Source organism: Diadema antillarum, unplaced genomic scaffold, assembly GCF_040938485.1.
Source record: "Diadema antillarum isolate AM-2024a unplaced genomic scaffold, OU_Dant_1.0 scf00000065, whole genome shotgun sequence".
Taxonomy (NCBI): Eukaryota; Metazoa; Echinodermata; class Echinoidea; order Diadematoida; family Diadematidae; genus Diadema; species Diadema antillarum.
Window position 1 is genome coordinate 4,112,382 of NW_027270954.1, and position 25,284 is coordinate 4,137,665.

Below are 25,284 nucleotides of genomic sequence, written 5' to 3' on the forward strand. Positions count from 1 at the left end.
AGTTTTTATCACTGGCATGGCCTGGAAAGTGATCAGAAGTCTTGAAAGATGAAGTCAAACATTGTTGACATTTATGAAAGAGACAGAGCCAAAACTTGCAAACTTTTGACACCTTTGGCTGCCCATTAGCCTGACCAGACGCTAAGTACGCTGTGCAAATACAGCGTCTGACAGGCGAGGCATGCAGCTTCAAAGTGGGGAACCTCAACACAACTAAAAAACTTATGAAAATTTGTACTTTTCTTCTACAAACAGAATATGTTACTCGCGCTAAATGCATGCTTGTATTACAGAAGAATTGTTCACCACTCGGGGTCCATAGAGAGCCCTTGCGATAAGTCCGTGGAACAAAAAAATGATAATTTCTTGCGCAATTCCTGACTGTCCGGGGTTCATCGTTGCAGAATTCAAAATGGCACCTTCATCTCAGCGAATTATGCGCATGCGTGACCGGAAGTGCTCCAAAGCGAGCGCGGCGTATGCATTGAGAATGTACTGTATTACAGAACCTATATCGTAATGCGTAGGGCCTACTGCCTAACGTCGTCTGCTGCGGAAAGATCTAATGTGTGCGTGCGTGCGCTGCTTGAGTGTAGCAGCACGGTCGATAGCGCGACCTTTTGAACGGGCATTCACATCACGTATATGTGTATTCAAATTGGCCTGGCATGAAAGACAATGTACCGTTTGGACATGCTGAATATAATCGTAAATTTCGGTAAGTCGCATAACATGAATTTAAATATTGATAGCATAGATATAGAGTCTCATTATTGAAGATTGTATTAGATGAGTTTGAGGTAACAAAAATGATCTTAAGTATCAAAATTCAAAGCGATCGGAATGCGATTGTTGAGCTCTCTTCGTGGTTGGTGGTCCAGCCTGTACAACCCTGTCGCTACAAACCATACGTACAATTGTACATACGTACAGCGACTGGGCTGTGTATAGTTAGCCCCCCGTGTGTATAAATACATGTACGTTGGTTTTGTGAAGCTGCCATTTTGCTTGACTGAAAGATCGGTCTGTATCTTGTCAGGGATATGTTCCGCAGAGACTGCGTCTGAATTCACAAAATCCCCGAGAGCCGTAAAAGTGAAAAAAAAAAGGTTTAAAAAAAAATCCTCCGGACAGACAGATCTTTCCGTCTACCATTTGTAACCTTGCTTCAAAGACAAAGTGCTTCACCACACAAAATTTTATGGATTCTTCCACATAACGATGTACACCCTGTAGCTTACCAGTCAAACATCAGAAATTTGGAGGAGTCAAACTTTGCAAAGAAGATGCACATGTACAATGAAAGTAAAATGCAAACAAATAAAAAATAAATTACTGGGTAAATAAGGAAATTATAGGGCACTGTGTCCTGTATTAAAGGGTATCCTTGCTACATAATTGTGAATGAGTAGCTATCAAGAAATTAATGGCCATATTATCAGTCATGCTGATGTAGGATTTGTATTAAAAATTACATGGGGCACCATCAGACAGAAATACCTGCTTGGTCATGTGACAATGATAGCATGGATACCTGGCTGTATTTTGATGTAAAGTACAGCCCTATGATCTGAAATGAAAACTTAGTTGAATTTTGTCAGATGTAATATCTTTATCAGTCCCTGATGATGGGTAAACCTAAAACATAATTTATAACACATTTTTTTTTTTTACTTTTGCAAAAGGCGTAAAATCTCAGTGTCAGTCAGTTGACATAGTAACAACAGAAATACATGGTACCCATAAATGACTCAATTGACTGGTTAGTGCCCACTGTTGCCATGGATACTGCAATTGATTTATGTTGCAGGTGTTGTAAACTGAATGAAGCATAACCTGAGGGTGAAAAAAGCAGGTTGAACATCACCTGGTCTGAAAACAATGAATATATTAGAATTGTAAAAACTGCTGTCAGGACATGATATAAAAAGTGTTGTCTCTTTATTTCAGATGAACTCTAAGAAGAAGAATCTCATATTGCATGCATCAAACACCTGTAATGCTGTTAAGATTTGTAGTAGATTTGCTCACTACTGAAATATTGTGGAAAACTATTAAACTTGTTTCAAGTGCCTTCAGTGAGTTTCTTCAAAAGGGAAAAAACATAAATTCAGCCATTTTCAAAACGCTAAAACCAACAATAATTTGTCTTAGCAGGATTAAGCTTATATGAGGTATAGCTGTTCTGGTACTACAATATGTAATTCTGCTGTCATTTACGAAATGCTAAAACTAGAAATAATTTCTCTTTTGATACACGATTGAGCTTTAAATACACCTAACAAGTAGGCAAGAGGAGAGAGAGATGAGGCCCATTTTATGTGTGATCACAGCAATTTGCACAATACATACTAAAAGTCCAAAGGTTTCTCAGTCCTTGCCATGTGCAGCATCTACTGTAGGAAAAATAAAGTTGTTTGCCTACCCAGAGCAGAGAATGACGGATCAATGCTACTTATGTATATTGTTAATGACGAGGAAGATTGAAGTTCAAGATGTCTTCCACCTTGAGCAGCAGCAGTCGTGTTTACACAGTGACATTCAACTTTGTATGCTGTACCTACTGTATGTGCTTCTGAAGCAGGGTAGTGACAGCACACACACACAGACACATGCAGACACACACACACACCCACACATGCACACACTCATACAACCCAGCAATATGAAATATAATTAAAAAATGATAATTTGAGGTTTATTGATGTGAGTCAAGATTGACCTTTTACCCTAAATGTATTTACCAGTATATAATGTGGCGCATCAAAAACAAATCCTTCAGAATTGTAGTTTGAAAAACAAGACAAAACAAAAAATCATTGGGAGGCCATGTGTCAGCTCAAGAAAACAGTTTGATACTAGACATTTGACAAACATTTAATGTACAGTAATTACACAAACCCACCATTTTACCATTGTCCACCACATCTAAACATGGGAGAAACGAAGGGCTTTTTTTGAAATTAATGTAGTGACTATTTACAAATTACCTGAATATTCCAGATCACAAGGCTATTTGTACGATATGAAATGTTACGTTACCTTTTTATCAACAGCAACAAAAGGTATTCCGGAAATGTTTTAGAAGGCCAAGATGGGCAAAAAAAAAAAAAAAGAAGGAATTTGGTAGGCCTACATGATAATTTTTTTTTTCCAAGGATCTTTATTAGACTCTATTCATTTATTGATTTCTTTCTGATTGAATGATTGATTAATTGATTCAACTATATTATTTATTAATTTATTTTGTTAATTTACTTTTTTATGTGCCATTTTTCTTGTACTTGCCCAACACCAACTTGCAAGTTCTTGCAAGTGGCTAGTGCAGTGCTGATAATGCATGTTGTCCATGTGTGGTAAGAACGTACATTGTAAGAAGAGAACAGGCAGGTTTGATAGAAACTGTGCATGGAGCGCAGACTAGTTGAACTCTGAAGTGCTTCATACTTTTCGCTTTCGTGTCGCTCTGACAGCCTGACTGGGCAAGAAAATAACACAGCACTGCTGTGTATTATGAGGGTGTGATGACTTGTGGTGGTGGTGGGGGGGGGGGGGGAGGGGAAGCTGTTTTAGCAGGAAGTTTAAATGATAGAGTTACCGAGGGCGGATATCTTTATGTGCACGAGTGTAAACTGCAGGATTGAGCGATCGTATTCTGGCAGAGAAGTGTGCGTGTGTTCACTTCCTGGGATGGGTTGCGCTTGTCTTCAAAACGAACGATAGCTCAAGTGTAGGCTACAGCCACTGTGAAGTGTGCGCTGAAGGTGGAATATATAAAGTAAGCTGAGCTAGGAGGTGTGCATCAGTTCTGATCCTGGATATCATTTTGCAACGTCTCGCTTTGAGAACTTTCAGGACTTACGCACACAGTTGTTACTGTTAACATCATTAGATACACTAATTCCTCAGAATGGGTAAGCATTCGATGTTGCTGTAATTGTTGCATCTGATGTGATATTTGGACAACAGTATTCACAGCTGCGTTCCCAAGTGCAAGCAGGAAGTCAGTTGTGTGAATTCATACACTTACATGTTGTAGTACGATGTCCATGTATAAACTGCATGCTGCATCATTTGCACGCTATCACCTAATAATCTGCTGCTTAACATGGCACTGTAATTGCCTCCAGAAACAAAGAAAATTCTACAGATCTATCTGTATTGGCCACATAGGTGTTCAATTCATTTTGGTATGATTGATTAATAGCTATAAATGCAGAGACTCGGCAGATGGTGAAAAAGATTTGATATGTACATGATGGTGAATTCCATGCTTCTTGTATACAGTGTTTCGGTCTATGAATGGACCATAAAACAAGTTTTAGATTGCATATGGTTCAGATTGTAGGTCATACAAGCCTAAGCATGTGATGGTGATATTTTACATGACTTGGGCTTGTTTTTTAGTATTACAAATGTATCTCAAATGATGACAGTTATTTCCTGTGGTTACTGTGTATTACAGTGTAGGTTAAAGTGCACTTTATACATCAAATACTATGCTATTGTGTGTAGAGCCCTGAAATAGCCATCTACAGCTTTTGTACTCCACATGCGGTGAAGGCAAGATTAGATTGCAATTTTGTGCCTGCGCTGTCAGGAAGATACTGCAATATTTGATGATGCATGTAAATTATTTTGAGTGGCTGAATTCTGCGTATAAAGACGTTTTTCCTGCCATGTGCTGATGCGATTTAAACTGATTTGCGCCGTCATCCCTGTGTGATGTTGATTTTAAAAATGGAACTGACTCCTTTGTGTCTTCTGCGTTTCAGATTTCTTGGATCATATGATGAATCGGGAAGGGTACAAGTTTACTCTCCCAGATGGGAGGTACGCGGATGGGACATGGGACCTCAAGGTCTACATCACCAACCTGGAGACAGAGGTGACCATCAGTGGAATCGAGGGAAACCTATCCATCGGTGATCTCATGCTGCGTACCGTCCAGACTGCAGGTCAGTACCATTCGGAAAGGAGTCGAAAAGAATGCAACGGAAGCTATCAAATGTACCCCAACACTGTGTAGTGGATGTTGGGCGAAGTGGGAAAGTACAGGGTGAAATGAGTCAAAATCTGTTGTAGCCGCACCACTATAAACACACAGAGAAAAGTGAATGTGCAGCCCACTACTAGTATCGCATATTACATTCTCCTTATTTTCTCTTTAAACATGAAGATACAAGTGATGTTTGCTTTAATTATTCATACAGAATTGTTTGTTCATTTGTCTGATTATCAGGCAATCAAGCAAAATTATTTTGTAGCAGTGTACTGTGCTATCCCAGGTATTTGCAGCAGCATAGTACAGACTGGGTACTGGTAACACAAAAGGCTAGTTTCCTTCAACAGATACAATGTAGGCTAAAAGTTAGCTGCCCTCGTAGTTGTTTGTTCAATGCATTGGATAGATATCAGTGTATATTGTCACTTAAAAAAAAACAACAACCAAAAAACAGTTATGAGTCATTTATGTGTAAATTAGTCCAGTTGGCACAGAGTGAACACTTTACCCTTGTACTTTTTTTCCCCTTTCTACAATACATGAAATATTTTCTTGCAGAGCGACTTTTTGTCTACTTTGTTTGTATGTGCTCAAGTGTGACATGTGTTGGGGCCTAACCGCTCTGTTGTTGTCAGTTTGTTGGATCAGCTGGTGCCATAATCCTGGACGAGTTACCGACAAGATGCACGGATCCGGCGCTTGGCATTTCATGGGGCCTGAATAGGCACTCCAGCTAGCGCCTGCTCACTCAGACCAGCACTGAAAGTTTGTCGTCTAGACTGCCATTGATAAAACAGCCGTGTGTTGAGGCGTATGTGGTGAATAGTTATGCCTGTAGTTATGATGAGCCTCTGGTACATTGTATGGCATAGTTGGTGATATGTAACTGCACATGTGACATGCAGCTATTGACAGACAGAAACTGAAGGTAATCATGCAAAGTACCAGCATCTGTGTGTTAGATTCGTACCCATCTCATGCATGTAAAACGCAAGGACATGAGCCTGAGAATGTGTGCTCAGAAGACAGGGGTAAATCCCTTGTGACTTCCAAGTGGATTTATGTTTCTATACTTGGACCAATAAAGTACAGAAATGAGCAATTGTGTAATGGTGAAGCAATACCATTTTAGTTTCCTGTCAAGTACACATGAATAGTGTAGTTCATGGAACTGATGTGGAGTATGCAGTATTGCTAAAGGACACTCCTTATTCAGGGCAGACTTCTTAAAACCCATACTCTCAATGCTGTTTGCATAGGACACAGAGTAAATGACAAGTCTCTTATTATCAGTTCTTTTATAATTTAAACGTGATAGTCTTAAAATGATGGTTGATGCTGATTTGAGATACAACTGTAGTCATCAGCCTAATATGAAATCAAAGGAAATTAAGATATGAAGGAAAATTTGGTTCCTGTGTTACACGTTCACATTATATGGCTTGCATTATTTCATGTCCACATTCACATATACACAAATACACCTCCACACACATACAATGTACACAACTTTGATAGTGATGTCATGAATTACTGTAAAACATGATATATCCGCGGTATGAAATTTTCGCGAATTGGAGCCAATGGCCTTTTTTTCGCAAATTGCCACTCGCATTCAATGCAGTGAAGACAAGAACTTTCGTGTGCATTTTGATTTTGTAAGTCTTGGCTCTCGCGAAATTCACAAAAAGAAAATGCACGCGAACAATTTGTGTATGTGTGTGTGTGTGTGTGTGTGTCACGACGAAGACCATGAAAGTGATTTTTTTGTTGTTGTAAGGTGTTTGTCCAGACACAAGAATGATCAGATTTTGCATCACGTTGCAAAAATCAATCACCAGACACTGTTGTTTTTGGGTGTGTGTGTGTGAGTGGATCATGTAACTGTACATTGTATGAATGTATAACACGGTACAATGGACAGATTTAGCACTGATGTTTAATAGTCACTTGAAGGCTTGTAGTCCCAGTCTAGGGTTACAGAGAGTTTTACTTTCACTGCATTCATGCAGAGTACATGTACTTCTCTGTACCAACAGAATAGGGTAATGAAATTAAAATTCATGGACGTTTCAATGGGGAGCTGCCCAAACTAATCTGTTGAATATTCATGGTGGAAAGGAATTGTACACGAGGAAAAGGAAGTGAGACAAAACGGTGGGGATTATACTGATATTCTTGTCTATGTATTGTCATATATAAAGAGGAGAGAGGTACAATGTATTTAATCTACTGTAAAAGTGGATATTTTTGCGCGACTAATTTTTCGCGCTTGGCGGTGTAACAAGAGTTTCGCGTGTTTTTAATTCCGCGGAATCAAGAGATCCCACACAGGAACATATTATGCAAGCAAAAATATTCGCGTGCTTTTATTTTTGCGCTAGTTTCTGGTTGCGCGAAATGCGCGAAAATTTCAACACCGCGAAAATTTCCACTTTTACAGTACTCTCGTTTTGCACCATGAATACAGTTGTCCTTGATGCTCCCTTCTAGGTCAGAAAGGATGATATGTTTGTCATGTTCTCAGTGACAGTTATTGCCTCGCTTAGCACCTCCTATCTCAGTAGGTATATTATGTGTAACTACAGAAGACGAGCACAGTATGTATTGACACACCATTATGTTTTTTGACACCTCGCCTCCTACACTTCCTGCTGATGGCCCTGAGAGAAGCCTGGATAGTGAAGAAGAGATAGTGACCGTTTTCACACGGGTTGAGAAGTGTTATGGCAGTGCTGAATTACAATTATGATTACAATTACAGTGAGAATTATTGTCTGTAGACGTAAAAGGAAGGCTTTTGGGATTCGGCTGTTTAGAATTTCAGTGTGAGGAGAGGAGGTATAGTTTTTTTTTGTAGTTCCTATCAATACTCTTGAGTGGTACAGTGTAAGTAGCAAGCACTTTGACTGCAGTGTGAGCATTTAAGGGGCATTCTTTTTTTTTTTAATAACCATAAGCTCCACCCTCCAAAACGTGATTTAGAGGTCAATTCATACAGACGACTGTTTCGTTCTGCAATTCTTGAGAACTGTGATTGGACCGTCATTTGAATCACGAGTGGAATTATGATTCAAACCACCCGCCGTGATTCCAGTTTACATGCACACAGCCAAACTGCATCATTTGGATCGTGATTCTCGTGATGCACCATTAAAATCGTGATTCAAATTGCGCACTCTCAGTACGTGTGAAAACAGCCAGTGACACACTGTGTTGTCTCCTCTAGTCTCTGTCAAGAGATATCCAACACTTCCTGTTTGGGCTGATTTGCCGTTTTAATCCTCAATCTTTTGTCCCCCGTCCCTCCCTCGTAGGCAAGAGGAATAACGCTTGGGGGACGGGATGATTTCTAGCATAGGAAAGTGTAGGAAAGGTTGTTGTATGGTTGCTTAAATATTTCAGCCTCCTGCAAATGCAACATGAAGGTGTAAAGTGGGGATTGTCTCTTTTGCATGTTGGCACATGCACTACGTTCCCTGAGGAGTAGCAGTGCATCACAATGCACAACTGTACTAAGAGGATATTCCATCAAAGATTTGCATGTTGAAATTCTTCAGTCAGTTGTGATATTTTTGTGATACCAATCAGAGTCTATACAGAGTAGCCTATATCTCATACACACTATATAAATTCATGTGAACTTGTGTTGAAATTTCAAGAGAAGTGATTGAAAGCGCAGATAGTGGACATGCAAAGTACGGTGTGTTTAAATGGGTTTCATCTTAAAAAATGCATACAAGCATGACAAAGAGGCTTAGGTCCAATCATGCCATACATTCACTATCCCTTGAAAGACTGTAAATTTTAACAAGAGTGTCCACTCCAGGGTTATATATTTTTTCCAGTTAATTTTTTTTTTTCAACTTGCTGAGGTTGGAGTGAGAAGAGGGAGAGAGGGAGTTGTGTGGAACTTGAGTGACTTTCTTTTGTATAATGTACGTCAATTTAAAGAAACAAGTACAATTGTTGCTGGCCTTGAATGAAAGGACGTGAGTGGCTTGGCTCAGGAAATGAAAGGTTATGAATTATGATGGAAGTTGCCTTAGGGAAGAAAGTATCAGAGGAGATATCTTCTGTTATTGTAAGGTTTTTGTCTTTTTCATTTATTTGTTTATGTTTTGTTGTATTTTTTTTTCATATGTTAGAGTAACTGAGGCTCTACTAAAACCATGATGCAGGTCAATAGAATCTGAATGGGAAGGACACTTTTGTGTGTGTGGTGTGTGTTTGTACTGTATGTGTGCATGACGAAGGGTGGATCAGAACGCATATATTTGTGAAAGCTGTTGCAGTGCAGTGTTTGTTCGCTGTCCCCTTTCCTACCTTTTTCACAGCACCGCTGGTGCTCACGAAGCAATCCCTAGGGTATGCTATCCTGCCAGAGGCACAGCGCCTTTGAATTGGATGGGAGATCCCCTACACAGTACCCTTTACCAAGTGAGAGGAGGTCATTTTAGGACACTAAATGTGTGCATTATTTAGCACGTCCTCCACTCCATGACTCATCCCAGTCCTCCACAGATACATCACAAAATTCACCCTCTCCTACCGCATCACCATGCCAGGCTAAAACAAGTGCTGTAACAATATGCAAAATTCAGTCTGCGTGGGCTAGTGATATGATGTACATTTTGTACGTACGAGCAGGTACTTTGAGAATGGCTAGATTGATAAAAGGTAGTAATGGTGATGGCAGTAATAATGTTGTTGATATCAGTGGTGATGATTACGACAATGGTAATCATAGTAGTAGTATTAAATGATAATGATGAAAATGATAATGATAGTGAAAATGATAGTGAAAGTACTAATAATAGTAATGATGACAGTAGCAGTGATCATCACAGTATAGATGATAATCTTCAATTATTACATGATAAGGTGATGATGATGATGATGATGTCCTATTAAATTCTAGTGTTTGATAGGATATCATAGTAGAAGTGCATTTAGAAGTCATATTTTTGCAGGAGAGATTATACATCAGTGAAATGAGAATGAATTACAGTTAATTTCTCTACAATTGTATGCTCAGTAAAAAGCAAGATGAAATTATACCTGTATACACTGCTGTTTACTGTCACATTTTAGCAGGCAGCAGTAAATGTACTTCCTTTTTGATGTTAGTATCCATATGACTCAATGAGCCTTTAAGTGCTTCTTGCAATAAATCACTGAATTTCTCTTGGTTCAGAGCAAAGCATCAAGACGAATTAAGTATATGTATACTCTTCTGTTTACTGTCACAGATGAGGATGCAGCAGAATGTCCTTTTAACGTATTTTCCAGGGTTGGTATCCATGTGAGCCTCAAGTACAATTTATGCAGGGATAGGATGTTAGATTCCCTCAGTTGCACGAAGCATTCAGTACAGTGTACAAGCTGTATAGTACCCACTGACATGTCAAGTGGTCACACACAGTAGGCCTACACAGTGCACGTTTACAATGTACCCTATGTAGGCCTACATGTACAGTGTAGTCATAACCTCTTGCAAGTGTATGGATAAACAAAGTGATATTTATGATCGTGGCTTTGGTCAGCATAGTGCCGTGCCGTTATTCTACAAAAAGCCCGGTTCACAACGCTGTCAGTAATCACCCGAGCAAAGTGCAGTTTGCTGGATGCCCCCTCCCCTCCCCCCACCCCCATCATCAATTATTCAGTATTGCACGTCTTCCGTTTGCAGGTGCTTGCATGCACTCAAACCAAAAAATATAGTATGGCACAGTGTATATAGGCTAGCTACAGTACCTGATTTAGGTTAAATGCATTTTGCCAAGCCCCTGACTTGGAGATACAGGCATGGATGGATCATAGATGAATACGGGACTGAGTATAAGAATCAAGGAGAAATGTGAAAGGGGGATACTGGGGGTGGGGGGATAGGAGGGGGGATAGAAAAAACAACAACAACAACCAACAAACCCTACATGTACACCATCCCCATACACAAGTCTACATTGCAGTGGAAATAGAGGGATGAGGAAGGGGAGCCCTATGATGTATTGTGGTTTTGAAAGAAAAGTGACTACTTGTGTGTCACCCCCTGACTCATACCCCTGCTATGTGTTGGTAGTGCAAGAGGGTTGGCTTCACAGCCGTACACAAGAAAACACAAGGTGGGTGCCCTGCAGTGCAGTCATTCATTCAGCCGTGAGAATCAAGGGCGACAAGGGATACCACGCTTCTATTGCCTCACTCCCCTTATTTGTGTTGCTCCTCCTATGCCCTATCCTCTTTCCATATCTCCTTTCATTTCTGTTGCACACACACACACACACACACACACACGCATGCACACACACCACATGTATGCAGACAGACAGACAGACATGCACACACGCACACACAATAATACCTATTGTGATTTCCGTTTGAGGCACAGGGATGATTGAAAAGCTGTGTATTCAAGTTTTCAATGTGTAGCCCATCTTTTGTAGGCGTTGGTTATTGTGAGACTTGATATTTGACACGAGTCGTAGTACCAGGATGGAATGGAGTGTGTAATGTTTGAAAAAAAAAGGGAAAATAGCAGTATTGGAGCTCACGGTTCTGTGAATGGTGGTTGGAGCTGATGCTTTTCTTACATGGAATTGACGATGCTTTTCCTTACATTGAATTGACGCGAGGAATGGGAAAAAGTGTGAAGGTGTGAATTGTGTGTGCTGATTGGATATGTACTGTACACCGTAGTGAAAACTCTGCATCTTGAAAGGAAAATTCTAGTCAATCAGTGATACAGATTCTGCAATCACCGTTGCAACATTCATTATCTGAAGTGTTCCTTATGTGTGCTGTGAAGGGATGATCATGCAGGCTGCCCTACTCTCTACATGTAGGCCTAGATAGTGTCAGCCAGATAGCACAAATTCAGTTTAAAGAAACTTGTAATACTGTAGGTCTGCATGAATGCAATAATTTCACAATCAAGATTAAGGCTTCATATGCCCTTTTGCCTAATCACATGCTATAGATTTGTTCAAGGAAAACTGGTCTATCCAGTGACATCAAGTATGAGTGGTGTAAAAGAGCTGTGTGAGATTTCCAACTTGTGCCCGAAGAAGAGGATGACTGGCCTTGACAGCTGTTTGCTCAGGAAACCATGTATCACAGCTTTAAGCCCTGACCACCTGCATATTTACATCAGTTTCAGCTGGCTGCAGTCCATTCGATCTCGGCATTTACGTGACAGCCCCCCCTCCCACCACCACCAGAGTTACAACGTGATCTGCCAGATCTGAAAAGGTCATCCGGCTGTCTTTCTGCCCCATCCCCCATTCTATATCTGCATTTATGTAGCAGCCGCCTCCACTTTTAAGTTCTTTACAATGTGATCTGCTAAATTTGTAAAGGTCACCCCCTCGATCTCCCTAAGCCCCCCCCCCCCCAATCCTATCCCACTTCCCAGTGTATTGTCTGTGCACAGATGAATGCTTTAATGAACTTGAGACAGGGGTAGAAGCTTGTAAGCACAACACTCCACAGGACAGCTCTGCTGTGCACACCATGCAGACTTGTTAACTGTGGCACGGAGGACGACGTGATTACCCTTCACCTCCCTGACTGTGGTCGGCTGGCAAAAATGGGGTCATCACACTTTCTGCTTCACCAGTTGATGGTTGCATGAGTTTTTCAAGAGAGTTCTTTAATTAATAGTCTAATACAAAAATTAGATGCCGTATGTATCCCGGAACTAAAAGTGCTGAAGGCATTCTTTAGTGTAGAAAATGACATAAGATCAGTGACGTTGATGTTATATTTCTGTTTGAAGGACAAATTGCTAGAAAGATATTGTTTTGGTGACATTAATGCTTTAATGGCAGTTAAGGTCTGTGCCTGTTTTGCAGGGAAAGTGGATATTGGTATTCACAATTTTATTTGTCCTAAATGTATTTTAGCATACATAGTTTTGGGTGTGCTGATCTAATAAGCCTACTGTAAAACATGATATATTCGCGGCATGAATTTTTCGCGAATTGGAGCCGACAGCTTTTTTTGCGGCATGAAATTTTCGCGAAATGCCACTGGCATTCAATGCATATATAGTGTAGACAAGAATTTTCGTGTGCATTTTAATTTCGCGAATCTTGGCGCTCGCGAAATTCGCGAAATTAAATTGCACGCGAACATTCCTCGTTTTACAGTAGCTACCCTCACATGACCCTCTTGTTTGCAGTGAATATAGGTGTGCCTTGCAATATGCATACCCATAGGTTTGAATACATTTGTACATTGGCCTATTGAAGTGCATTGTAGTGAGTGACAGTCAAAGATTATAAAGGAGAACTAAGGAAGTCCTTCCACACATGAGGCCCATAACTTCCTTGATGACCTTGACAAGGGAAAGGGGGGGGGGGTGTGGGGGTCTTCCAAGCAATATTGATAATGCCAGTGCCTGGCTGAGGTGTGATGCCAAGCAGACTCACCACCTTCCTGCATTACCGTTAGCTTCATGTAGTCTACTGTCTAGTAGCCTCCAGACTGTATTCTTTGATTACATGGGGCTCGTACAGCGTTAGTCCACTTGCTATCACTTATATGGGCTTGTGCAAAATGGATGTGTGATTGCCTTGAAATCTTTTCATTTATTATTTTTGTTATTAAGACTTAGTCACACAACCTGATTTCTTCAGCTGATTAATATTTCATGATCAGTTGATATTGCTATGCTTTTAAAATGCTTGTACAAGTACCAGTGAATATCAAAAGTTCAGACCATAACACACCATTGTCTCACTTTCCCCTTGCCAAATGCCTTAGAGCTAGTCCTGATAATTAGCTTGCATGGATACTTCGGTGTGTTTTTACACTAGACCAATTCAAAGAAAATGTGTGATGATGCATTATAGGCCCTATAACTTTATTTGCTGTGAAATCAGGAAGATGATATCAAAGGGATCATATAGTTTTGGTTGAGACTTAACTTCAGGTTTTTATAATTTTTTGGTGAGATAGTGAGAAACCTCTTATGAAATATGAAAGAGCATGTAATTCCATAAGGATTTCAACATTTATTCGATGACAATTGATTTTGAAATGGCTGAGATATCCAAAACAGAGTGATCCTAATAAAGTGTGGGACCCACTGTTTTACTTTGTTTTTGGATGTTTCAGCAATTCCAAACATGATTTTCATCAAATAAACTTTGAATTCCTCTTAAAATGATATGCTCTGTACTATTTCATAAGTGTTTTCTTGGTATCTTGCAAAAAAGTTAAAGCCCAATTTTCATCCCCACCAATACTGTACCATCCCTTTAATATTGAAAAGAAAATATGCAAAAGAGATGGTACAAAAGCAGGCATTGACCTTGGAGTGAAACATATGACTAGGCCGTTGTATCAAATTTGTGTCAGCCTTGGAGCAAGACTAATCTGGTAGAAAATTTAGAAAGGTCAAGAGCCAGGACTCAGTGAACAGGAAAAATGATAGGCTGGCACAGGGCGGGGTAATCTATTCCAAATGATGATCATAACAGAAGGGAAGGACCACTTATGATATTTGCTCGTATGCTATCAGCACCAACAGCTTATGAATATTATTCTTAATGATTGCAGACCCTATTCACAAACTTTTATTGAAGTTTGTTTTAAGAGTGCTTGTGAAGTACTTTGTACGTACCTCTCAGATTGCAGCATATTTAGCCCATTGAAGTTCGCCATACATGTACATGCTGCATCATGTTTCAGTCAAAATATGTTACATTCACTTATCCACACAGTGTGGGTATCCTTGTATCTTCCATGGCAATAAGGTGTGGTTAGAGGACTCTACACACATGTGTACCTTGTCAATTGTATGCCGTAATTTAGGGATGAGAACTTGTGGTGCATTTTTTGCACAATACCTTATTGCTCCTTAAAGGTAGGGAATCCCATTTGCATGCCTTAAATGAAGAGTTGTATAAAAACAGTGGTATGTTGAAGAGAGTATCATTTTAGAAACTCCCATAAAGTATTGAAAGTGGAAGGTAACATTTAGTACATTTTTATTGACCGTTAGATTTTGAATTGAATTTTTTTCGGGGCTCACCGTAAATTCCAGTACATTACTAGGCTAGCTTTGCAGACCCATGCACTGCATGTGTGTCCATCATGTATATTTTGTAAAGAAAGTTCATCAAAACTTACAAACATTTCTATATACATTCTTGCCACGCACTCTATATGTTATTACATCAGCTTTTATACTTTTAGATTTGTGTTTATAGATAAAAAATATAGAAGACTACAACAAAAAGGCTTAAGTGTGGCTGACACACAGAACTACTGAGTAGTTGAGTTTTGTGCATTATTCAAATTGTAGATAACTGTTGACTTCCAAATTTCTCAGCAGTGGCCTAAACAAGTCCCCTGAGGTTCATATTTAATGTTTTGCTGCATTTTGGGAGGTCTGTAAAAGGTATCCCCTACCTTTAAGAAAGCATGTGTGATCCATATAGGCCTAACTGCTATCATTTCTTTTGTATTTCTGTGATAAAAATTAGGAATGAAATATGCAGCTGTAGTTCCTGTTTACTGCATGAATTTGTCAGTGAGCCATGTTTTCAATCACAGAAAAAAAAATCAAAATAACTATCATTAGGCTTCTGTTTTGACTGTAGGCAATTATTGTGAAAGGGTCTGCATGTAGAGACTAATGCTTTTAAATATGACCTTAGTGTGAATACAAGAGAGGTCAAGCTAATCATGTGGGTAGATTGACAGATCTACTACAAGGGTAGGATAGTATTACCAAACGATGCATATGAACACAAGAGGGTTGCTATTAAAAAGGAGATTTATGATATACAGGATGATAGGTCACCCAAAGCCATTTCTAGTGGTTAATATCATTGTGCAAATTGTATATTATAAAAAAACTGTTTTTTTTTAAATCACAGTACCATCATTTCACAGGTCAACAGACTGTGCTTTATAGCAGTGTATATATTATGACAATATATGTCTGAATGTTTGGACTATCAAGGAATCATCCATTACATTTATGATAACTTTATCAAAATTGTGTCCCAGTGGCAGACCTATTGTGTGCCTGAGTGATAGACATATTGCGTTCTTAATAATCCGTGGCTTCAATCTGTCAGTGATATCGCTAAAGTACCTACCAGTAATATGTCTCTACCACCACCCATGCTAAGAGATATATGAATTCTTAGAAGAAAAAAAAACCTGTCTGGGAGCAGGAATGTAAAACAATATAAATCACATAGTACACATCTAGGTCCTATAGATAGAAACAAATGAAACACTATATAGGCCTACCGAGAAGTGTAGGCATATAAGCCACATATGGCTTCATTATTTCTGCAGGAAAGTGTCATAAGCAGTGATGTACAGTGAAATTTCCTCAGAACAAGCCGTTACATTTGAGAATATTGACACTGTGTTTTTATCAGAAGCAACTTATGTACACGTACCTTGTGTAGTCCACACAAGGATCAAGGAATTTCTGTAAACCCAGACACACATTTTTCCTCATGCTCATTTACGTGTATGATGAGTCTGCATGTATAAAGGTGGGTACAAATATATGTGTATATACAAACAAAGTAAAGGAGATAAAGTTTCACACAACCAAAAATGAGAAGAATGAAGAACCACCACCTCCCCCCCCCCCCCCCAACATTTTGGTCAGGGTTGAAATGACAAGGCCATTGGTCATAGTGCAGAAACATTGCAATGGCCAGTTGGTGGGAGCCATGTGAAAGAGCACTTGTGAACAAGATGCTTTGATGGGCAGTGTATTAATATACCCTCCCCTTTAGCCATGGTGCCCCACAGACCCAATGACCAAACATAGTGAAGGCTGCTCAGCAGGGAGAGGTTTCCCTTGGTCACTCCCCTGCTGGATGTTTAAAGGGACACACAACTTCCTGCCAGCTGTTTGGCTTAATTCAGCTCTGTAGCTTTCTCACAACAGGGAGAGTGATCTGGGGATCTGGGGAATTCGTCAGAAACTTTGAGATGGAAATCAATTGAAATGTATCGAATCATGTCAAATTTATGGCCTCACAGGCATGTACATCTCTTTCTGTTTCATATTACTGGCAAAAAGATGAAAGTCTGGAGTCACCACGAGTATCTTCATATTTATTGGTGGATTTGTTACTTGGCATATCAACATATTTGTCATCGGTTTGCATAACCATATAGAGGCCTATACACAAGGATAAGTGTAGTAGATATTTTGGATCCCCCCCCCCCAGTCGTTACAAGTTACTGTATAAGTGGTTTCTTTCGCGGTGGTTTTATTTTCGCGATTTTTGCGCTTTGAGGTTGAACCGCGAATTTAACATTACACAAAAATGTTTGGAACTCGTGGGTTGTTACAATGCTATCATTACCGACCGCGAATTTAAACACATGCGAAAAAGTCGGCACCGATGGAAACCGCGAAAGTTTCCGTACGCGAAAGAAACCACTTTTACAGTAAGCCGTACAGCGTACAGTACTGCTTCATTACAGAAATTGCCAGAGTTGTGAAAACCTGGAAGTGTACAGTGTAGTACACATGTGCTGTCAACATTTCATCCATTGTGTATTTGTATATTGTTGTATGGGGAAAGCAATAATGCAATCACACTTGACACTTAAAGACAGCAATTGCCAATGAAGAATATTTAGTTCAGTACTTTTTATGTCCAAAGTGTAATTTGTTATAACCTAGGCCTATAGTGTACAAAAAAATATGCAGTATTTTTGGCCACCTTTTTCATGTACTCTGAATTGTAGGACAGTGTGCATTAATCACAAGTATGTAGCAAGCCGTTAGGAGTGACGATTTCATTTTGCTTCCATGGTTTCCTATACCAAATTTTGTCCTTTTTGGTGTGCAGAGGGTTAAGGTGGAAGGGGAAGTCTTGTGCGTATGCAGAAGCTCTGATTTTTAAATTGCCTCCATTTTCTCAATTGTCTCACTCCCGAATCGATGGTGCGCTCTGCATTCCTAACCCCCTCCCCTCACACAAGGGTTGGCTATTTCTTCTTTTTTTTTAAAGTGAGCTTTATCGTGCGTGCCGGCAATTGAAAGCCACAGCCGACGTGAATAGCCTCCCCGTCGTGGGGGTTTGGCCAGATTTAAAAGGCACAGCACAAGGCAAATTGGACGATTTGAGTCACCCAGTCATAGTGCGGTCATGCAAGAGTAACCCAACGTGACAGAGTTTGCATACAAATGAAAAAAAGTAAAGAAGTGTTTGCTGTGATGTACTGGAAGACCTGTAGTAAAGGGGGCCTCCTCCTAGATATAGGGATCCACACTTTGGGTTGAGCCAAATTTTACTCAGTAACACAGGACAAATAGAGTTGAGTGGTCATACACCAGTAATTATGTGTTAATTGTTAGATTTTAAACTGAAGCAGCATTGGAATAAAGTGCAATTGAGGTGTGAAGTGTGTTTAATACCTCCTGAAGATTCTTGGAAGTGCAGTATTATTGCACTTGCCCATCTTTGTTGTGGGTTGAGTAGACATCTATAGGAGAGTTAGTGGTCAATGGGTCATATACTACCCCTCACTTCCAGAGTCAGAGAGACATGTTTTCTTAAAAGGCACAGTTAATGGAACAGTTTAACCATCTTTTTACCTCATGAACGTGCTGCTGCTGTTCATATGGTTGATGTGCCTAGGCACTGCCATGCTTGAAAATGTTCTGTGAATTTCCATTGCACGTTTGACCAGTTGTGTCTTTACATCAAACAAACTTCACTCAACATTCAGCGAATAGCGGTGCTACGCAACGATGATGACCCGCGGCGTTGCACTTTTAAGTCTGCTGCTTCGACGAAAAAGCCAAAATTAGTGCTTGGTAAGGAGGCAGAGAAATAAAGCAAGATGAAGCATTCTTAAAGCGAAAGCAAGTGTCATCGAGAGCCCTTTTCATTCTACCTTGTCAATGTCAGACCACGAAAGATGTGAGGAAGAGAGGGAGAGAGAGTGTGTGCACAGTTTTGACATCAACGCAACAATGGTGCAGATCACTCGAAATTCAGAATAGAATAGGACAAGTTTCAAACTTGGGGCACTTTACACGCCACTCTCGCATGTCAGTTGTTTAAGACCTGGATGTAGCGCTGCATCGGTCATGTGAATACATCATAACCAGAATGATTGTTGTTGTTGTTTTTTTTTCCTTCAAGTTGGGCGAATGATTCCGCTTCCTGTATTTCTGAAGATGACCAGTAAGACAGTAGTCACAATTTTGTCTGATTAATCAGTTGTGATGAATAGGTAAATGAGTGAATGAATTTGATAAAAACAAATAAGTTACCACGTGATACAGCAAGAAAGTATCTGTACATAATAATAAAATAATAATACAGGGTACTTATAATGCGCCAATTCCACATAGTTAACGTGCTCAAGGCTCAGAATATAGTGGGACTGTAACATTACACTGCAGTGGTATCCTCTGTTTGTTACACACGGAGGCAGTCATTCTGGCGGTAACATAAGATGTGAAATCAAGTAGAACAAGCTACCTGCATTCCTCTTTCTATTCTGCAAGAGAATTTCAGTCTATTCGTGTGTCGTGGCCCATCTAGCGTGAGAACTATTGTGCTGATTTAAATAGCAACAGAACCAGAAGAGAAACAAAAAGTAACCTTTAATCCTTTGCCACCAGAAAAAAATTCTATCGGTACTTAGTGTGTGAACTGTGATATCGTGCACATAAAGAAATGAATACATTTGTTGCATTGATATCGTGTTTGAAGTACATTGCAATTGTGGAATTTCTCAGTTTCTGTGAAAAAAAAAGAAGAAAAAATGTTTGAGGGCCATTAGGTTATGGCTAAGAGGGGGATTTAATGTACAATGTATGCAGAGTAACAATAGATTGTGAGATAATCACATAAGTTTACAAATGATATTGATGGGATATAAAAAACTTTGCTACTGACTTTTACCTATGATAAAGATACCACAGATCTCTTGTCCTCAATACTGACGAGTGCTGTATCCCCAACCAATTGTAGCTACTGTACTTGTGTTATACTGAGAGAATTTGGAAACAAGAATGTTACAACTGCTCTGATTGGCTGTAGTATAGCAGGGGTAATAAGATGTGTATACATTGTTGTACACGTGAACTGGAAATTTTTTCTTTACCAGGTCTCCTCCCCAGAGAGCTATGTAACATTGTCTGTAACTCTGTCAAGAGCGCTACAATGTACATGTATAGGCCTACTTAGGTGAGCTATGGCACTGTAAGGGTTTCGTATAGAGTAATGGGGGGGGGGGGGGGAGGCATAAAACGCACATTGCATTTGCCATAGTTCTGTTTTCCATGTATTTGTAATATGTAGTGTATGCTACTAAAAGACAGTCATTGTTGGGGGGGGGGGGGGACAGAGAAGCCTTACCCATGAAGCAATAACTGGGGATTGTATGCAAACAAACATGCCATATTTATTTGTTTGACATGTTTATTTACCGTGGCCTTGGAGCTTTTGATGTTTTTTGTGTTCAGGAGAAGCAAATACTGCAGCACAAAAGGGATTGTGGTCTGTGAATCAGCAACATGCACTTGGTGTTGCCTTCTCCCTGTCCGGATACAATGCAGAGGGGTGATTGAACTTTTCATGTACTGTGACAGTATGTGAGTGGTTTATGGATGCTCAGAACAAAGTCACCAGTAGAGCCTGGTTATGATATTAGTATCCACTTCCTGATGAATGTCAGACAGTTGTCAGTTATTTTCTAAGTTTAAAGGGATGGTATAGCTTTGGTGGAGATGGGGATTCAGCTTTGAACTTTTTGCAAGATAATCAGAAATCACTTATGAAATCTTAAAGAACATACAATTCTAATAGGAATTCCAAGTGTATTTGCTGAAAAATTATTTTGAAATGACTGAGATATCCAAAAAACAAAGTAAGACAAAGCAATCCTGATAAAAGGTGGGTCCTTTTATGTCATGTAGAATCTCTTTGTTTTTTATATCTCAGCCATTTAAAAACCAATTTTCAGGAAATAAACTTTGAATTTCTATTAGAATCGTATGGCTTTTTAATATTTCATAAGAGGTCTCGCATTATCTAAAAAAAGTTGTAAACCTGAAGTCCCATCTCAACCAAAATTATACCATCCCTTTAAAGGGACTGTACAGTACTGGTTGAGGTGAGGATTCAGGTTTATAACACTTTTTGGTGAGATTATGAGAAACTGCTTATGAAATATGGAGGAGCATGTAATTTCAAGAAGGATTCAACATTCATTTGATGAAAATTGGCCTTGAAATGGCTGAGATATCCAAAAAAGCGATCCTAATAAAATTAACAGGCCACAACTTTTATTAAGATCTCTTTGTTTTTCCTTGTTTTTAGATATCTCAGTCATTTCAAAACCGATTTTCATCCAATAAACTTCTGATTCCCCTTAGAATTGTATGCTCTTAAACATTTTATAGAGTGGTTTCTAAAATGTCTCGCAATACGTTACAAGCTGAATCCTCACCGAAACCAGTACTGTACAGTTCCTTTAAATCTGTGAGTGCTCTAGTTCCCCTCCTTTATAAAGTAGGCCTGCATAGCTCTGAATTGGATGACACTGACTGAAGGTAAAAAAAGAAAAGAACTAGAGAGGGGCCGTCAAAGGCGGCAGACCCACGCCTAAGTACAAAGTCGGGGTAAACATACGTTGTAATGTGCATTCGGTCATCTACCAGAATTTGGCCACTTAATTGCCAGTGTGCATTATCACCAGCCGGTGAGTTCTACCAAAGATCGTACACTGAAGTGTACGATCTTTGGTTCTACAGTCACATCACACGCAAATCACATAATTACACATACGGTATTAACACTCATTCACGTACAGGAAAGTCCTTAAGTCTCCTCCAAAAATCCATCGAAAATCCCAAATTCCACCGTCAAAAGTGCAGAATCGGAACTTTTCCAAGCGCGCGCGAATTAAGTCCAGTTTTAAGAGTATTGTCTACACGACGGGTCGCGGAAAAAGCGCTAAAAATCGAGAAATACGCCGTTTTCTTGCGGGATATTTTGATTATAGCAAGCCGAGAGTGTGATGATATCAAAGGTCGTATGAGTGTACGATCTTTGATGGTATCCACAAAAGTAAAAAAGAAAAACAAAATTTACGTACCCCGTAGGCAATTACCCCTATGATTAGTGTCTACGGGAATTATTCAATGCAAGGGTTGAATGCAAATGTCTACTGCACCAGTATTCGGCCACCAACGAGCGCCGCAACGTCCCCGGTGCAATTTTGCACCAACAGTGTAGAGCGCGATGCATTTTCAGCGGCCTTGCACACGCATTGACATTGAGCACGCATATCGTGCAGTGTGACTGCGACCGAGCAAAATGCTCCTCCAACGAAAAAAACAATCAATGTTAATTTGAAAAATCATCAAATATCAAAGGTCGTATGAGTGTACGATCTTTGATGGTATCCACAAAAGCAAAAAAGAAAAACAAAATTTACGTACCCCCTAGGCAATTACCCCTATGATTAGTGTCTACGGGAATTATTCAATGCAAGGGTTGAATGCAAATGTCTACTGCACCAGTATTCGGCCACCAACGAGCTCCGCAACGTCCCCGGTGCAATTTTGCACCAACAGTGTAGAGCGCGATGCATTTTCAGCAGCCTTGCACACGCATTGACATTGAGCACGCATATCGTGCAGTGTGACTGCGACCGAGCAAAATGCTCCTCCAACGAAAAAAACAATCAATGTTAATTTGAAAAATCATCAAAATACGGGCCAGTTTGTGATGACGGAGAACGAACTTTCATAAATCTAGAAGGACATAGTCCCTCAAATAGGCCTAAACGTAAATTTCGGAATTCTTACGAACATTTGAGCAGCGAAGTCGGATCGTTGGGGAGTTTATGTCTTCGTATGGTAGCGGAAAATCGCAAAGTGAGAAACGGGAAATTTTCGGAATGGTCACTATACCATGGGGTCAAAACTTCAAGGTCACACAGAATTTGCAAGGGTCAACCGATTATCACCAAAATCTAATCGATTCTTTCCTGTCATTATCCAAACATTCCCTGAACATTTCGTGCAAATCCGTTTACCCGTTCTCTTGTTATCTTGTACACAAACAAACAAACAAACAAATAAGCAAACAAACAAACATACAAACAAACAAACAAACATACAAACAAACAAACATACGGAACCCTTTACATAACCCCCTGCCGATTTTCATCGGCGTGGGTAAAAAGAAATGAACATAAATGAAGATGTTTAGTGACATACTCAGTGTACAAAAGCATTGGGTGCTTTCTGCAGGAGGAATATTACAATTTATGATGGCACTCACCTCGTGTCCACATAAATTGACATAAGTCATGGATTTACCATTATTTTCCCTTGGTGTCCTACAGCACTGACATTGAACTTGACTTTTTTTTGTTTAGCAGAGAATTGCTGGCAGTGTAATTCTTATGAAACTTGTCTATAGATGGGTCAAGGTGCAATGGCAGCTTTGATATGACTAATACTGTGACTGGTTAAAGAAATGGTATAGTATTGGTAGAGATGAGGATTAGGCTTTTAACTTTTTGCGAGATACAAAGAAACCACCTATGAAATAGTACAGAGCATACCATTCTAAGGGGAATTCAAAGTTTATTTGATGAAAGTCGGTTCTGGAATGGCCGAGACATCCTGAAACAAAGTATTGAAAACAAAGTGATCGTAATAAAAGGTGGATCACACCTTTTATTAGGATTGCTCTGTTTTGGATATCTCAGCCATTTTAGAACCAATTTTCATCTAATAAATGTTGAATTCCTCTTGGAATTACATGCTCTTTCATATTTTATGAGAGGTTTATCACTAAAAGATATTTCTCACCAAAAAAAGTTAGAAACCTGAAGTTTGGTCTCAATCAAAACTATACAATCCCTTTATAAACCCTACTTTCTGCGCTTCTTTTCCTCTGTCGTCTCGTGTCGTGGTCATACCCGCCTTCCTACGCTGGGTAGGCTACACATTGCTTCTCAGTGGCATGTGTCGGGTTGTGAAGAAGACGCAGTTATGCTGAATGATTCATGTTAATCTCCTGCAGTGTCACTAGGCAACAGATGAGTTATACTCAGTAGATGATATGCATTCTGGCCTGGGATAGGTACGTCCTAGTATATTCTGTATTTTGCATACGTGTAGTTTTCAAGTTTGTTTATTTCTCCATTCATGGCAGATTTGTTAGGTCTTAGAGAGAAAGAAATAAGACAGGACTGATGAAGATGGTATTATTTTAATAGTTCTTTCTTTATTCGTGAAACAAAAGTAAAATAGAAAAAGAAATTTGCCCATGATTAAAAGCAACACTGCTGTAGGCCCTGTATATAGGGTACATCCAGTACATCTACTTTTTTTTTTTGAATGAACAGTCAGCATGCATAAAATAACTGAAGATGAGAGAAATGAAGACAAAACGCAAAACATTACTCTGTGAAAGAGAAAAACAACTCAGCCAGGACCCTTCTCCCTCCTTTCCTGAATCGGTGCTGGTTTCGAAAGACATACCAGTAGTTACAATCTATAGTGGTAGACTCTGAACCTACAATTCTGAATAAGAACACTTATGGTGATTGTAGTTTAGCGTGGGCCATTAAGCAACATGACACATTTCTTCCAAATGAGCCTCCATCTCTATAGTTTCATCCCTGCTCAGAGAAACAAACTGAGCGTGCAGGTTTCTTGGGTAATTCATGATTCCCCCCCACCCCCAAACATTTTTCGTCCCCTCTGCTGTTCGTGATTGATGAGCTGTAGACAGGGCTGAAGTTGGCCCCTGGGAGCTGAACGGGGTCTCCCGACACCATTCAAGATTGAAATTCTGGCAAAAACAGCAAGATGATGTTTCATTATACTGAGGAGATGATGAACGAGAGCTTACATTCCGTACATTGATGTACTTTGTTTTCTTGAGTGTGTGTGTGTGTGTGTTTATCACAAGTGCAGTCTTAGTTTTTTTGTTGTGATTCTGTACAATTTTTTCATTGCTTTTCTATTCACAGAAGCTCATTCTGATTTTTTGTTTTCTGTATGACATGTGGATGGTATTCTCTTCACAATTTTAGCTTCTATATTGAGTAGGAGTTTGTGCTTGCTTTGCACTTGTGACTTCAAAACAGCAATATCACAGAAGTCGTGTACCTTGGGTGAAATTGCAGACCAAAAACAAAACAAAACAAATGTGCCCTCTGAATTGAGGATGGTCTGATGTCTGATGCAGGCTTTGGTTGTGGAGGTTGATCTATTTCAGAAATTTTCTAACTTGGCTGGC

General features: G+C 39.6%; 1 protein-coding gene across 1 annotated transcript in view; it reads left to right on the forward strand.

The window, feature by feature from the left end:
* Positions 1-3,704: 3,704 nt before the first annotated feature.
* Positions 3,705-25,284, forward strand: part of LOC139716460 (fermitin family homolog 2-like) — a gene marked incomplete at its 3' end in the record, with an annotated part of 65,025 nt that continues 43,445 nt past the window's right edge. The window contains exons 1-2 of the mRNA XM_071628006.1: positions 3,705-3,914; positions 4,776-4,958. Of these exons, the coding sequence (XP_071484107.1) occupies positions 3,911-3,914; positions 4,776-4,958 (187 nt within the window). The remainder of the gene's footprint in view (positions 3,915-4,775; positions 4,959-25,284) is intronic.